Source organism: Suncus etruscus, chromosome 5 (genome assembly GCF_024139225.1).
Source record: "Suncus etruscus isolate mSunEtr1 chromosome 5, mSunEtr1.pri.cur, whole genome shotgun sequence".
Taxonomy (NCBI): domain Eukaryota; kingdom Metazoa; phylum Chordata; class Mammalia; order Eulipotyphla; family Soricidae; genus Suncus; species Suncus etruscus.
The window spans coordinates 33,621,884-33,637,210 of record NC_064852.1 but is presented as its reverse complement, the minus strand read 5'-3'; the positions used below and the strand labels follow the sequence as shown (position 1 = coordinate 33,637,210).

The following is a 15,327-nucleotide window of genomic DNA, read 5'->3' as shown; positions in this document are numbered from 1 at the left end:
AATTTTAAAATGACAGGAATGCACAACTAAAGAAATACATTTGGGCTACCAAAGTCAACAATAAATCATTATGAATATCCATGTGAGCCATGGGATTATTTATGGTAACATTACATCACTATTAAATGAAGGACATGAATAATGTTTTCCAGCAACTGCTAGAGGCAAACTTAGAAGGTAAAACAGTGAATTTCAGATAGAAAGACTTGAAATTCATAGACCAAATCAATATTTGTTTTTTGTTTATTCTACTTTGTGGTACTCTTATTCACTTTCTAAGAGAGTCAAGACAACAGTATGTATAATAAACTATGTTAGGAATTGCAGCATAGAAACTTTGATAAGAATTCAAATATGCAGAAGCTGCATATGTTACTTTTCAATGTACAATATGTGGTTTAATATTTTGACTGTTTTAAAAACATATTTTGCTCAAATCATGTTCAGGGTGAATACTTTTTCTCTTTTTCTTAGTATAATACACAAATAAATGTTTTCTACAAAATTTATGTTTACTGAGGCTTCATTTTTCTTATCTATATTTCAATCTACGTTCTACAGCTGTCTTCCCAAATCTAAACTCTGCAATGAAAAAATGATGGTTTATAAATTGACAAATGCAAATATAAGATGTGGAGTTTGGGGACCAAGAGATGGATCAGTAATCTTGTAAGCACAGGGTATTGCATTTGATACCTGGCATATCACAAGTAATTGAGCAGATTCTAGCTGTCCTGCTCTTTGTGTCTCGAAGCTCTATTTTCTTAACCTTGATGTCACAAACAAATCAAGACCAATGACAGTGATGTATATACAAGCACCACAAAAGAATTTTGAAACTCTCAATGAGCACCACAATTAAAAAATAGATGACAAGAAACACCAGCATTTCCAGCAGTGCAAATCTTATCCAACATGTTTACAAAGACCACAACAAAAATTAATGTGACCCCTAGATCACCACTGTCATCAACAGTGCAAGTGTCGCACTTGATAGCAAGCTCCAGTTAAGCATGTGTCTGATTGCCCAGTTCATTGAACAATAACCACAAAAGAAAAGGGGGGGGGGAACTAGTAAGCAAAGAAGTGCATAATTTGGGAGGGGGGTATAATAGTATAATGTATAGATGATTTTTATTTCTTGCACATGGCTAATCTATTTTTGATCTGTGGCTCCTCTTATGGTACCTTGATTCCTTCAAGGTGTGCTGTTTGAGTGTAGAGATAGAAGAAAGCCCTGTGCATCGCTAGGTGTACCCCCAAAACAAAACAAACAACACCCAAATAATGAGTCCAATACATTTAATAGCTCATGCTATAGTCCAACACTTAGAAGGACTGTAATGGGTACAGTACAGCACATAAGAAAATAAATGATGTTTTGAATTTGTACTCCAAAAACTAAGCAGTGGTATTCCAGACAATTCAGTCTAAGTCAACACCACACATTAACTTTCATTACTATTGCTCTAACTCCTTCCCAAGAGAAGTTTATTCAGTTTGTAAGTTTCTAAATTCCTGACTGTCCTAACTTTATTACTAGGTACTTTAGAAAATAAAAACTGATAAAGTTCTATCTCTCAAAGAGCTCATATTCTTTCAGAGGAACAAAAAAAAAATCTTTACTAATAGCTAGAATGCAAGCCATTCAGACAAGTTTATAGGACTCAAGAGGTATAAGTAGATTCTTTCAGTAGAAGGATCAAGACAAGTTCTTCAGAAAGGCAAAAGTGTATGGCTTGATAATACTTAAACAGCAGCAGAGTTGAGGAGAAATATACTTTAGGCAGATTGGAACTCTGATTTTCCTTCTCTCATGGCAATAAGAAATTCTGCACAGACATATTACAATTTATTGAATATTTATTCAGGAAATTATGTATTCAATTTCTCCATCCTTTTCTGCTTGATTTCACTCTACAATGAATTGTATGTTTCTAACTCACTCCCTATTCTGTATGTTTATAGTCATTATCTAATACAGTGCCTGAAATATGAAGATTTTTTAGCACCAGTTTGCCAAATAAGAATTCTATGATTATTTTTATTAATTTTGAATGTTACAATTAAGACTTAATTTTTCTTATTTGCAAGATGAGTTAGTTATAAAAAGTTTTAACGTTATAAAACTGAGGGAATAACTAGAAGGTGCATAATTTAAGTTTGTTCAAATAAATTTATTGCTTTGTTGAGGTAACATTGATTTTTGTTATTTTAGGTTTCTCGAGAACGTTTTGCATTTCTTCAAGTTTTTTTATATCTAAAAACTATGAACAATGTTTTAAATCACAACGCTTTAATAATAGAATTTATAAAGTATGTAGGGGCCAGAGCGGAGGTGCAAGTGGTAAGGTGTCTGCCTTGCATACTAGCCTAGGAGGGATGGCGGTTGAATTCCCCAGTGTCCCATATGGTCCTCCAAGCCAGGAACGACTTCTGAGCGCATAGCCAGGAGTAACCCCTGAGTGTCACCGGATGTGGCCAAAAATAAAACAAAACAAACCAAGAAAAATAAATATTTATACCAGGTTCACCTTTAAACTGTAATAAGCATAACAACCTGTATCTTAACTTGGCATTTTCTTTTATTGGACCATGGAAGAATTAGTCCCTCAATTATTCTTTTTTTATGATTCCTAGGTTCCACTGGACTGATTTTTTAAAAATAAAATTTTTATTTAATCACTATGATTACAAAAATGATTGCGACATGAAAGGTGCCTTCATTTTTCTGCTCTTATCTTAAGAACACTAATGCAGCCTATCCTATAGATTAGAGAGTAGGCAGTTCCAAATATTTAAATTGGAATATGGATGGAAGGGATTACTGTGAATATCAGAAACACTTTGTTATTGTGGAACAAGCGTTCCTGAAGTCATAGCTTTTAAGTCTTGCTCTGTATCACACATGGTCTGTAACCTGGATCAAATGAGCCAAGAGTTCTTCATATGTTAGTCATATATAAATAGTTTTCTTCCCCATGGCCACTGTCAGAGGAAAATACCAGGTAGTTATTTTTACTAAAAATAAGAATATTTACTTTCTTTTAAATGTAAACCCAAATAAAATTAAGTAAAACAGATCATTGGAAGAAGGAATGAGGACTGAAGATGATTCCCTGTTGGTTATTCCTTGTTCTGAAGGATAGATGTATATCACATTAGATATTCCAAACTCTGAATTGTATTTCTTTCTATATACAAACATAACTCTTGATGTTTGAATATAATTGCTGAACTCTAGTGAAATATTCTTAAATTATTATTATATTTTTCACCATCATTATTATTATTTATCAAATAAAATCTATTTGATTTCCTATTTTATAAATAGCCATATCGAATTTTCATCTAAACACATAGGTGGAAACAATTCAAGAAATTAATGATTATTATCCATAACATTTTCTATTATGAATTAAGATAATGTCATGTATTTTGTTAGTCAACTCCTCAGCTTTATTGGAGTTGCCATTACCTATTCTAAATATTCAGAAATACTTGTTGAGTATATATGCAGTAATTCATGATCTTTAAATAATGGACTAAAAAAGATTATATCACATCAAATGGATCTAGTAAAAATAAAGCCCACCTGACCACCTGAGTATTTGTTTGCCACATGTATATTCGAGATAAACATCACTATATTTTATACAAACTTAGAAAGTTAAAACATAGTTATATTTATTTCCACAAAAAATAAGGGTTAGTGTTTTAATTTCAAATGTTGATTACAAAAACAGAGCATTCTTCTTTATTTTCAGAAATAATTTAATACATTATACTCCACTTCCTGGGTGGTCAAAATTACAATATGTTGTTTTGAAAAATGAAGTATGTTATATGTGTTTGAAATGGATTTATAAAGTAAGTCTTTATACTTAAGTGTGAGAAATTTTAAAGTCCAGCATATGTGAATTTTGACTAATTCTGACTATCAAATTCACCAATATCTTTTGACTTATTAGTCTTATCAATTATTCATGCTCTGTTTTATCAAAATGAAAAAAAATATTCAGGGATTAGAGTTTATTAGAGAGAAACATTGAAAACTCATTTATTAAACCATTTAAGAACAACTGTTAAATGCCCCTCATGCATTAGATTTTGTGCTAATATATGAAAGTTAATTAAACAAATATTTATAATATATGTACTCATATTTTATAATTTGTCCAATAAAAATACAAAGTAAAAACCACATGCTTCATGCTAGCATAGAAGATGAGCTTATGTAGGAAATAAAATCAATAAAAGACAAGATCAACAATCTTACCATATTTTTATATTGCTAATAGTAATAGAAATACATTTATAACCCTAGGTATTATTTCAAATCCTATTCTTATTATCTCTAAAATCTTTTTACTCCATGCTAATTTCTCATTAGCAAAGATGAAAATTAAATAAAAGTATATCATTAATAATTTTCTGTTTTTAATCAATGTAGATGTGTTGAGGGATTACTTCTGACTCTGACTTTTGACTGAAGGATCACTACTAGTGGGACGAGAGGAAATATGTTGGTGCCAAGAATTAAATCCAAGTCAACTATCTGCAAGGAAAAGCCCTAAAATGAAGCTTTAAATTTAAATATTTATTTATTTTTGTTCTTGAGCTACACATAACAATATTCAGGCCATTGTACTTCTGCTCTGCTATGAGGGAGAACTCCTTGCAGTGATCAGGAGACCTTATGGCGTGCTGGCTATTGAACCTGGATCAACTGTTTTCAATACATATTCCCTTCCAGCTGTACTATTTCTAGATCCCCGAAATACAGAAATTTTAAAGTAAATTTAAAGTAATTTATATGGGATGAGATGAAAAACTGAGTCCTAGACTTCCAACTTGAGAGATCAGAAGAAGATAGAAAATACTAGGTTACAAACCAGAAATGGCCATCATTTTGTGGGGGCACACTGCTGACGTTCAGGGATTATTCCTAGCTATGCACTCAGAAATTGCTCCTGGCTTTGGGGACCATATAGGACATCGGGGGATTGAACCATGGTCCTTCCTAAGTCAGCCGCGTACAAGGCATACTCCCTACTGCTGTGCCACTGCTTTAGGTTCATTTGTAAGGCACATACACTTACTCCTGCTCTATCTTTCCATCTGGAGAGTGTCTATTTCTAGTATTTAAAAAAATAATTTTCTAACACACTTTACTTATATTCTTAAACACAGTACTATGTTCATTAAGAATAACAAAAATATTATTTTCTTGATGCAGAAAGTCTTAATAAATTACCCCACGAGGTTTGTCACTGCGTCACAGAATATCATCAAATAAAATTTCTTATACATTTCAGTAGCTATTTTCCATTGACCTTCCTTCCACATGATTAATACTCTCTATTTTTTCTCACAGAGATGAAACTTAAGAAACTCTCAAGCTATAATTATTGAGATCCATAAATAACTGTGATTCTCTTAGTTTATAAGAATTTATTAGTAAAATCAAGTTTGAGTAAATCACATATTCCAGTTTAATAACTTTATTAGTTTCCATTCCAAGAAAGTGGTATATGTATATAAGAATTTCAAAATAAAAATAGAGTTAAACAGTGATTGAGTTGATTTCTATTAATAATAGTTTGCAATTTATCTTTGTATCAGTTTATGTGTATCTGAAATTAGAACACAAAATTTTGAAATTTAAGAATTTATAAATGTGACCCACAAGAAATTTTGGAAAAGTCTCACTTGATTTTTAATCCTCAAAGCATTAAATACTATGGTTATAAGAAGAATAGTATAATCAATAATATCCTATGTTATATTAAAATGCATATAAAATATCCTACATGTATAGTGAATATTTTGAGTTTTCCATTCTTCCCACTTATAATAATTAAAATTAGTGTTATTATTACAAAATTCCTTCACCATAAAGTCCCTAGTAAAGAGAACAAAATTGGGTCTTTTTCTGCTATAAAAATCCTTATAGAGTTCAGAATTCCACAACAATAAAATATTTATTCTAATAAGTAAGTATATTTCAAGGTGGCATTTTCTTTATAGGTTAAAGAAACTATAAATAAAATATTAATAGGGCTTTAAAAATTTTTTGATCATTTAGTTGCTACTGGATCTTAAAAAATTCATCTCCTAGGTATTTAGTTCATTAATACAACCACAAAGAAAAGCAACCTAACACACCTAACCATTCTTGATAACCACAGTTACCTAAAATCATATCAGCTTTTTAATAAGTTTTGGATAGTTTGGGATATGAGTTTGGGAATCACAATTTAGTGATTCTCTGGACATCTCATACATCTATCAAATCCCAGTCTAGGAGTGTAGCTCAATTATCAGTATACTTTAGAGTTGGGGACCAGAGACACTAACCTCTTCTCAAATAGAGAATGTCTGCAAATAGCATCATTAGTAGACATTCCAACCTGAATAGACCCATTCTTCCCCTGCTCTCCCACTGGTTAAGCCATTTGACTCTACCCATTCACAAGTGTTTCTAACTGCTGGTCAGTCTTTGGTCCATTGTTCTTGCATTTCAATATTAACAATAAAAATTTCTTGCTCAAAATTTATAGAAAATCATATACACCTGGTAGTTCATAAGTAATGCATATATATCACTTGAGAGCTTGTAGAAAAATATAAAACCCAGGACCAATAAGGTCTAATAAATTATAATATGTATTATAATAAGATCCTCAGGAAATTTACATGAACACTGGAATTTGAGAAATAGTGTTTTGCACCCTCATTTTCTGTAGAGTCATTTGAAGGACACTCTCAAGTATAGACTATCTACTACCTGGATTCAAATCCATACTATTTTACCCATACAAGAGTAAAATATTTAATAAAATAAAGTTTTACAAAGAAAGATAGGATGGCAGTGGTAAATTCAGGGAGTGGAGGATGTGCAGTATGATTTAATGAGACAGATAGGGGAGGGTTCAATATAGTCTAAAAGATGAAATTAATTGTCCTGAGAAAAGGAGTAAAGCAGTTGTTTGGGATTCAAAAACTAGAGTCCAGGAGGATGAATTATTGAAGACGGTCCCTGTTTCAAACACAGCAGGTACAGATTCAGAATATCTATCAAAACATCTGTCAAGTCCTTTACTCTATGCAAGACAATGATCTAAGGATTGTTGATATATGTTAGGTAAAATTATTATACTAATTTTACAAATGAGGAAACTGATCCACAGAGAGATTAAGCACTATGTGCAGAGTCAGAGAAAATCTTGAAACATAACTCTGACTATATCTGTTCTCACACCTATGCTCTTATCTACAATTTTAATAATTATTAAGCTAAGAGGAACACAGCATGCAAAAATGTAGTGAAAATGTGTCATATGACAGATAGTAGCAACTGTTAGTTCATAAACCTATAGTTCTTTTCTAAGGCTGAAACTACATTGTTATTCAGAAGACAACTCATATTTGGGGAAGCCATATGACAGATTTTTAATCATAATCTCTCAGCATCTGCTGAATATCTACATTTTTATAATGAGTCTAGACTATTAGAAGGAAATAAAATTAGAGAATAATAAGTTTCTTAGTATAATTTCCTTAGATATTGTCTTTCAGAGTTCTCTCTGATTTATCCAAGGTTATTAAATAACATATAAATCCCATAGCATAAAGGAAGCACAGGGGTAAATAGGACTGATAAGAGAATCTGGAAGAAATCTGAAAATTGAATTTTTGCTCCCTGAGGTCTTCTGGCTAACAGGCTGTGAAATAATTTTCTAGACTTAAGATTTTTAGAAAAGAGACCACAGAAGCTTAGATCTATAGTTATTACAATATTACCCATTTAAATAACTAATTGACTCTCTGGAAATTAAAGTAAAATTTAAAATAGTTAGAAGACAAATTTTTATATGCATACAATTTCTCCATTTCTAGTGTTAGGAGAAGATTGACAGCAGGATAAACTTCTGAAATGCAGAATATATGACTGAAGTCATTTCTAGTCACTAGGTTATACTTGCTCAACAATGTTAATAGGCTTCCTTAAGTATCAGAGGACTTGACAGCTCTAATGCCAATATCCTGTATGACAGAAGGGTATTCTTATAATTCATTCTTCAGAATCTGTTAATAGAGAAACTATGCTAACCTCTTATGAGTAAAAAAGAAACCTCTAAAACCAGAGGAATACCTCAACTGAATTTCATTTTCATTGATTATTTTTCACTTTTGCATTGCATATATTTACTTTTAAGAGTTTAACATTCTTGTCAAGATCATTAACATGAAACTCCCATAGTTAGCCTCCCAGATGCAGACATTTTTTTTTAAATAGACTAATGTGATCTATCTGGAATTTTTATTCTTATAGTTACTAAATAAACTGTTATTCAACTCAATTATTTTGACCCTAATTAAGAAAATAAATTTTGGAGGATTTTTAAAATAAAATTATTTCTCCATGCCCAAAGACATACCAAATACTATTCTTTATTTGCAATGTTCTTTCATACAATATTTTTATTTCTATTTATACCTAATAGACAAAGCTCCTGGGATACTATTATATTTATTCTGTGACAAAGGATAATTAAAAAGATGAAATGATGCTTATATTGAAAGAATCATTTTAGATGCCTTAAACAGCAATATTAGGCTATGAAGATGACATCTAGCAAAACTTAATATTGCCATTGGCAATAATTGAGAGATAGGTTGACTATGAATAAAAACTCTATCAATGTTATGTCAATGCAAATAAAAATGTATGAGTTATATTTTATAGGGGACCCTAAATAAATAAACTCACTAATACTCTTGAACTATGTAATGGATACGCTCTGCAAAACTGCATGCTTTATTCTTATTTATTTATTTATTTATTTATTTATTTATTTATTTATTTTTGGCTTTCTGGGGCCACACCCAGCAGTTCTGCACTCAGAAATCGCTCCTGGCTCGGGACCATATAGAATTCTGGGGGTTGAACTCGCATTCGCTCTGGGTCAGCCTACTGCGCAAGGCAAACACCCTACCAATGTGCTACAGCTACAGCCCTTTTTTTGGGGGGGGGAGGGCACACCTGGTGACGCTTAGGGGTTACTCCTAGCTATGCACTCAGAAATCGCTCCTGGATTGGGGACCATATGGGACGCTGGGGGATCGAACCGCGGTCTATCCTAGGCTAGCTCCAGCATGGCAGACCTTACTTACCTCTCTGTGCCACTGCTCTGGCCCCAACTCCAACCTTTGCTTTATTCTACTCTCTCCTGGGAAGCAAATGCAGCTATAGAGTGAGCAATACTCACTTGAGAAACATAACTCTTATGAGAATACCAAAGATATGTGTTGATAATAAAATGTATACTGAAAACTAAGGTTTATTTTTTAATTTTAAAAATAAAATAATTGGATATGTCTTTCTTTACCATGGTAATGATACAAAGCTAAATACTTATATTGGTTATAAGAAGGATGAGAGGAATCAAACTCTAAACTGAATCTTAGAATGATTTAAATAGACCTTAGGTATTTGAATACTTTTGCGTCATATTAACTGAATCAAGGGCACTGAAGTAAATTTGTGAGGAAAGATTTATTATATCATAATTATTATTATAGCTATTATTATTGTTACAATAATCATTTGTTTTGTTTTCTGGGACACTACAAGTGGTGCTCAGGGATTACTCCTGGAGGGGCTTAGACTATGAGTGCCAGATATCAAACCTGTGTAAGTTGCAAGTAAGGCAAGTGCCTTTCTAATGTACAGTCTATTCAATCCTTTATTATTATTTTTTCAAGAATCAATTTTAAAATATGCTACATAGCAGCTTCTCAAATACATTCAGGTGCATAGAGCATTGGAATGAATAATAAGATAATGTTTATATTGTAAATTCGCTAACTTCTTAAGCATGCACCCTGTCTTTAGCAAGTGTTTATTTCCTTGGGATCTAAGCATAATACTTCAAGTCCTCTCTTCTAATGAAATATGTTAAACATAAGAGGTACAAAGAGAGTGAAACTATTTTTGTAAATAACCATATATCAATGGTTGTAAAATGTTAAGAGACATTGAAAATAACAGAAAATGATGTGATATAAGAATGGACCAATTATTCCTGATAAATTAAGATGGCTCCAGAAACTTCAATAAACCTGTTGTCAGTGGTGTCAAACACAGGGAATAATCAACGGTACATCCCATGAGCTGATCTAATTAGCAAAGAGAAAACAGGTGGTGCAAAAAGGAAGTACTAAGAAAAATGTATGTCCTACCTGGCTGGCACAACTTTGGGCACGGTGTCCACTTGCTGAAAGAGGTCACAATACAATCTTTTTTGCATGGGAGGAGACAAGGGCGCATTATTTCAGGTCGAGTAGAATCTGGGCATCTGTTAGTGGGTCAATGGGAAAAGACCATATCAATGCCTTTTGAAAATATAATAGTTTAACATAGAGCCATAAATTTAATAACAAAAAAAACATTAATCCTTCTTCAGACATAAAAGAAAGATTTGTAAAGAAAGCCAATATCCCAAGTAATCACAGCCTGGGATATAATTAGAAAAAAACTGGAACTATAAAAATGCTCTTGACCCAGAGACCACATTAAATTTTAAAGACCAGAAAAATATACTTCAAGCTAATAAAAGACAAATGACAAATGCTTTCTTATGACATTCATTCCAATTATGCTTGTTATTTTTCTCAGAATTAATAAATATGGTCTATTTTTTATAAGAAACTTATTTAGGATATACATTTAAGATTAAACCACTAATATACTTAAAATCAAAAGTAGGTGACAGTGAAATACTACAAGGATACTTTTTTTGCTTTAAACACTGGCAATCCCTCTTCAGACCTTTTTAGTGCCCAGGGTCTCCCAAGCACTCTTGATGTCCTGAGAACAGACCTAAGATTAAGCCCTGAGAACCTCTTGGTGTGGCTGATATATAAAAAAAAAGGTGAGGAGGAGCATAATAAATGCAATGAAAGACCACTTAAATACATAATAAATATAATTTTAAACTATTGCAATAATTTATAAATGCCTCTTTGAACATTCAACATAGTGAGTTCAGTAAGAAAATTATGACCAGGAGCCAGAGCAGTGAAAAGAGCTGTAAGGCATCTGCCTTGTGTGTGCCAGCCTAGGATGAACTGGATCCCCCGGTGTCCTATATGGTCTCCCAAGTCAGGAACGATTTCTGAGCATATGGCCAGGAGTAACCACTGAGTGTCACTGAGTGTGGCCAAAAACAACAACAACAAAAACAAAAAACAAAAAAAAATTAAAACAAAAAGAGAAGAAAGAAAAAGAAAGAAAGAAAGAAAGAAGGAAGGAAGGAAGGAAGGAAGGAAGGAAGGAAGGAAGGAAGGAAGGAAGGAAGGAAGGAAGGAAGGAAGGAAGGAAGGAAGGAAGGAAGGAAGGAAGGAAGGAAGAAGGAAGGAAGGAAGGAAGGAAGGAAAGAAGGAAGGAAGGAAGGAAGGAAGGAAGGAAGGAAGGAAGGAAGGAAGGAAGGAAGGAAGGAAGGAAGGAAGGGAAGAAGGAAGGGAAGAAGGAAGAAAGAAAGAAAGAAAGAAAGAAAGAAAGAAAGAAAGAAAGAAAGAAAGAAAGAAAGAAAGAGAGAGAGAGAGAGAGAGAGAGAGAAAGAAAGAAAGAAAGAAAGAAAGAAAGAAAGAAAGAAAGAAAGAAAGAAAGAAAGAAAGAAAGAAAGAAAGAAAGAAAGAAAGAAAGAAAGAAAGAAAGAAAGAAAGAAAGAAAGAAAGAAAGAAAGAAAGAAAGAAAGAAAGAAAGAAAGAGGGAAGGAAGGAAGGAAAGGAAGGAAGGACGGAAGACAAAAAAGAAAGAAAGAAAGAATATTATGACCAGCAGCAAAGATCAAATCGATTAATTTATTACTGAGAATAGCATTTCAATTTTTTATTTATATGATAGCTTAATGTTTATGATTTGGAAAAAAGTGGTATTTTTAATAGATTTAATAAATTAAAATCAGAAACAGCAAATGAGATTTGTTTGCTTTCTTGCTTGCTAGCTTGCTTTAATAAATTTTCAGGTGTTAAAAATACATTTACTATCATTTAAGACTAGTAATATACAAAAAAGAAAAACAGAAAATCACTTAGTAACATATATGTTGCCTACATTATTTTCCCTTTGCTTATAAGTTTTTATAAAAATCACAGAAGCTATGTTTATTAACTTCAATAGCGTTCATTTTGGTTTTAGGAGTGCTGAGTTAAGTAATTTGCCTATATTTTTATGTGTTTCTAATGATTGGTGTAATAATCATTATAATATTCAACTAATAAACTGAAATACTGAAAAATATAAGTACTTGCTCCATAGCCATAAGGAAAAAAATGTAGTTGGAAAATTTTATAATAGCAAATAACACCAGTCTAGCAAGTTCAAACAGTATATATTCTAGCAGGAGAGCACAGGAAATAGAAGATAGAAAATTAGAAGGGAAGTAATGTTTAAAAATAAAGGTATAACAAAAAGCTAAAATTAGACAAGATTGTTCAAATTTTATAAAAAATAAATGACCAACGTACAGAAAAATTTCCAAAACTAAAAGAAAGCTCCTTCTCATAATGGTTGATGGAAAAGAGGTGAAATAGTTATCAAAGAAAGCAAAGAACATGACAACAAATATCCCTTTTTTTACATAAGTATACAAAGTAAAAATAATTTTAAAACTATGGAAGTAATATGTAAACATAACATGCTAGATTGTTGTGAATATAACATGCTTGACTGTAAAGTATATGCTGTTGCAGTGAACAAATGTAAGGCGATAGGAAAAGAGACAGTAGAGTTTTGAGTTTTCACTTCCTAAAAACTTGAAGAGCCAGCCGATCCAGGATCAAAGGTGGTTGGTTCGAATCCCGGTGTCCCATATGGTCCCCCGTGCCTGCCAGGACCTATTTCTGAGCAGACAGCCAGGAGTAACCCCTGAGCACCGCCAGATGTGGCCCAAAAACCAAAAAAAAAAAAAAAAAAAAAAAAAAAAAAAAAAAAAAACTTGAAGAGCCTATAGATATTAGTATAAAAATAAGTTACCTTTAGGAATATTAAACACAAGTTCTTATCTAACCAAATAACTGATTACTAACAATATGGAGGAAATCAAAGAAGTCAGGAGAGAAGTTAATATCAATAGAACAAGGTCCTTTGCTTTCTTAAGCAGAAACCAGGCGATAAAAAACTTATCTTGAAAGAAATACACAAATGAGATTCAAAACTAGAGTTCCCATTAAAAATTGTAGGAAAACACTCAAATAGAAGAGGTATTAATATATATTTTCACTTTCTGCAATGAAGAAATGTTGGAGACACATGAAACTAACAATAATGTTGGCAAAAGAACAGTAGAAAGAGAAGTGGATGGGAACAAAGTAGCCACGGTGTTCTCTTTATTACATGATGAATATATTTTTGTGAAGCGTTATGATTTTTGAATCATCACAAGTATTGCACAAGTCACGGTGAGCTTCTTGTCCCTAGGGCTGTAGAAATTGTGGGGTTTTTGATACACAGCTCTATATAATCATTCATCAGTATTCATAGCTAAAATCTATGAGTGTTTTAAAGGTACTTATGGGGAAAATCAACTATTTGTGACCATTCTACTAAAAAGTATATAAATGTATATTTATATATTTGTATATATATTTATATACTTGTATACTGTATTGTCTGATAAAATTGATATTAAAAACCCCACAAATCTTGAACCTAAAAAATAAAAACCTGTAAAATTTGAAGAATAAAACTGTTTGGCCCAGGGAAAAAGCTCATTTGTGGAATGTTTGCTAATTCCTGAGTCTGATATAAAATACTAATATTGGAACATCTGTGAACACCAATCACCCCATATTTGAGCAATTAGCAGGAATCTTTCACACACAGCACTGATGTGTATGAATCCTCTGGAATAGAAATATCTGCATTTGGGTTTGTAGCATGCTAAGTGAAGTGGCATATGATGGACATCTGTTTTTTTTCCATCAGTAGGCCCTTGTATTATTTTATTTATTAAATGAGCATGAATGTTTCGATAAAAGTAAATTATAATAGAAAAATGTCCAGTAAGCTATTACTGATACTTTTACTAAGTGTTCTATAAAACCCACAGTTACACAATAGATGAATGTAATATGAGTAGGAGAGAAGAAAATTTTTTTAGGACAGAGTGTTTTTTAAAGAAGCAACTATGGTTGAAAAATTGAGATAGATTTGATTAGATAAAGCAAAAAATACAAAAGTAAATTCCTCAAAATTGTATTAATACTTTGAGGCCTACTAATAACATTGAGCCATTATATATATACATATATATGTTGAAGCTTTTTAATACATAAAATAAAATATATACATAAAACAAATAACATTTATCATTGAACATTTTTGTGCAGCAGAGCACAATTAAACCGCAAATAATTAGAATTGATATTCTTGAAGTATATATATATATATATATATATATATATATATATATAATTTGTCTAACTTTTAAAAAATCATTCCTTTCTCATTTTAATAAATTTACTATTAGACTTCAGGAATATCAATTCTAATTATTTGCGGTTTAATTGTGCTCTGCTGCACAAAGATGTTCAATGATAAATGTTATTTGTTTTATGTATGTATTTTATTTTATGTATTAAAAAGCTTTGACATATTTTTGCTGCTAATTTGAGAATATATGTATATATGTATGCTCCACTATGCAAATATTAAATGCTTTATAGTAAAGTAATCCACCAACGCACCTCAAAAAACATCAAAAAATACGAGATAGTATTTTAATATGATCTCACATGAAAAAAGTACCATATTTTAGTGTAAATATCTATTGATTATATGTGAATGATAGAACATTCTGTAGTATTAGAGTTGAAGAAAAACAATTTCTAGAGACATTAAGCTAATTTATCTAGTGATTTTTAAAGCAAATGTGAAACCTGAAAACCCAGGGAAATATGAATTCACTTATTAGTTGATAAACAAGATATGACTCATAATTTATACGTCTACTCTCCTGTGAAATGCTGATCCTAGATTGGCAATGCTCTTGATAAAAGAATGAATGTGTTTATTCTGAACAAACATGTCCTGAAACTTGTACAGGAATACTCCATAATGTTTCTGTCTTGGTTGCTCTGTAGGCTTAAAACCTTTATAAATACTGTGCTGAAATGCATCAAATTGTGCGACAAAAAACCTGCCATTCTTCAGTTAAGCTTCCTTTATCAAGATGAAGAGGCACAATGCTCTGTCTCCCTGAGCAATCCTCCAAACCAGGAACTGACATGTCATTTCACTCAGCTAGGGGGGGCAAA

At 31.8% G+C, this 15,327-nt stretch overlaps 1 protein-coding gene across 1 annotated transcript in view; it reads right to left on the bottom strand.

Annotated features, from left to right (window-relative positions):
* The window catches only part of THSD7B (thrombospondin type 1 domain containing 7B), a 957,836-nt gene that overhangs the window by 386,495 nt on the left and 556,014 nt on the right, over positions 1-15,327 (bottom strand). Inside the window, exon 10 of the mRNA XM_049773766.1 lies at positions 10,249-10,364. Coding sequence (XP_049629723.1) covers positions 10,249-10,364 — 116 coding nt within the window. The remainder of the gene's footprint in view (positions 1-10,248; positions 10,365-15,327) is intronic.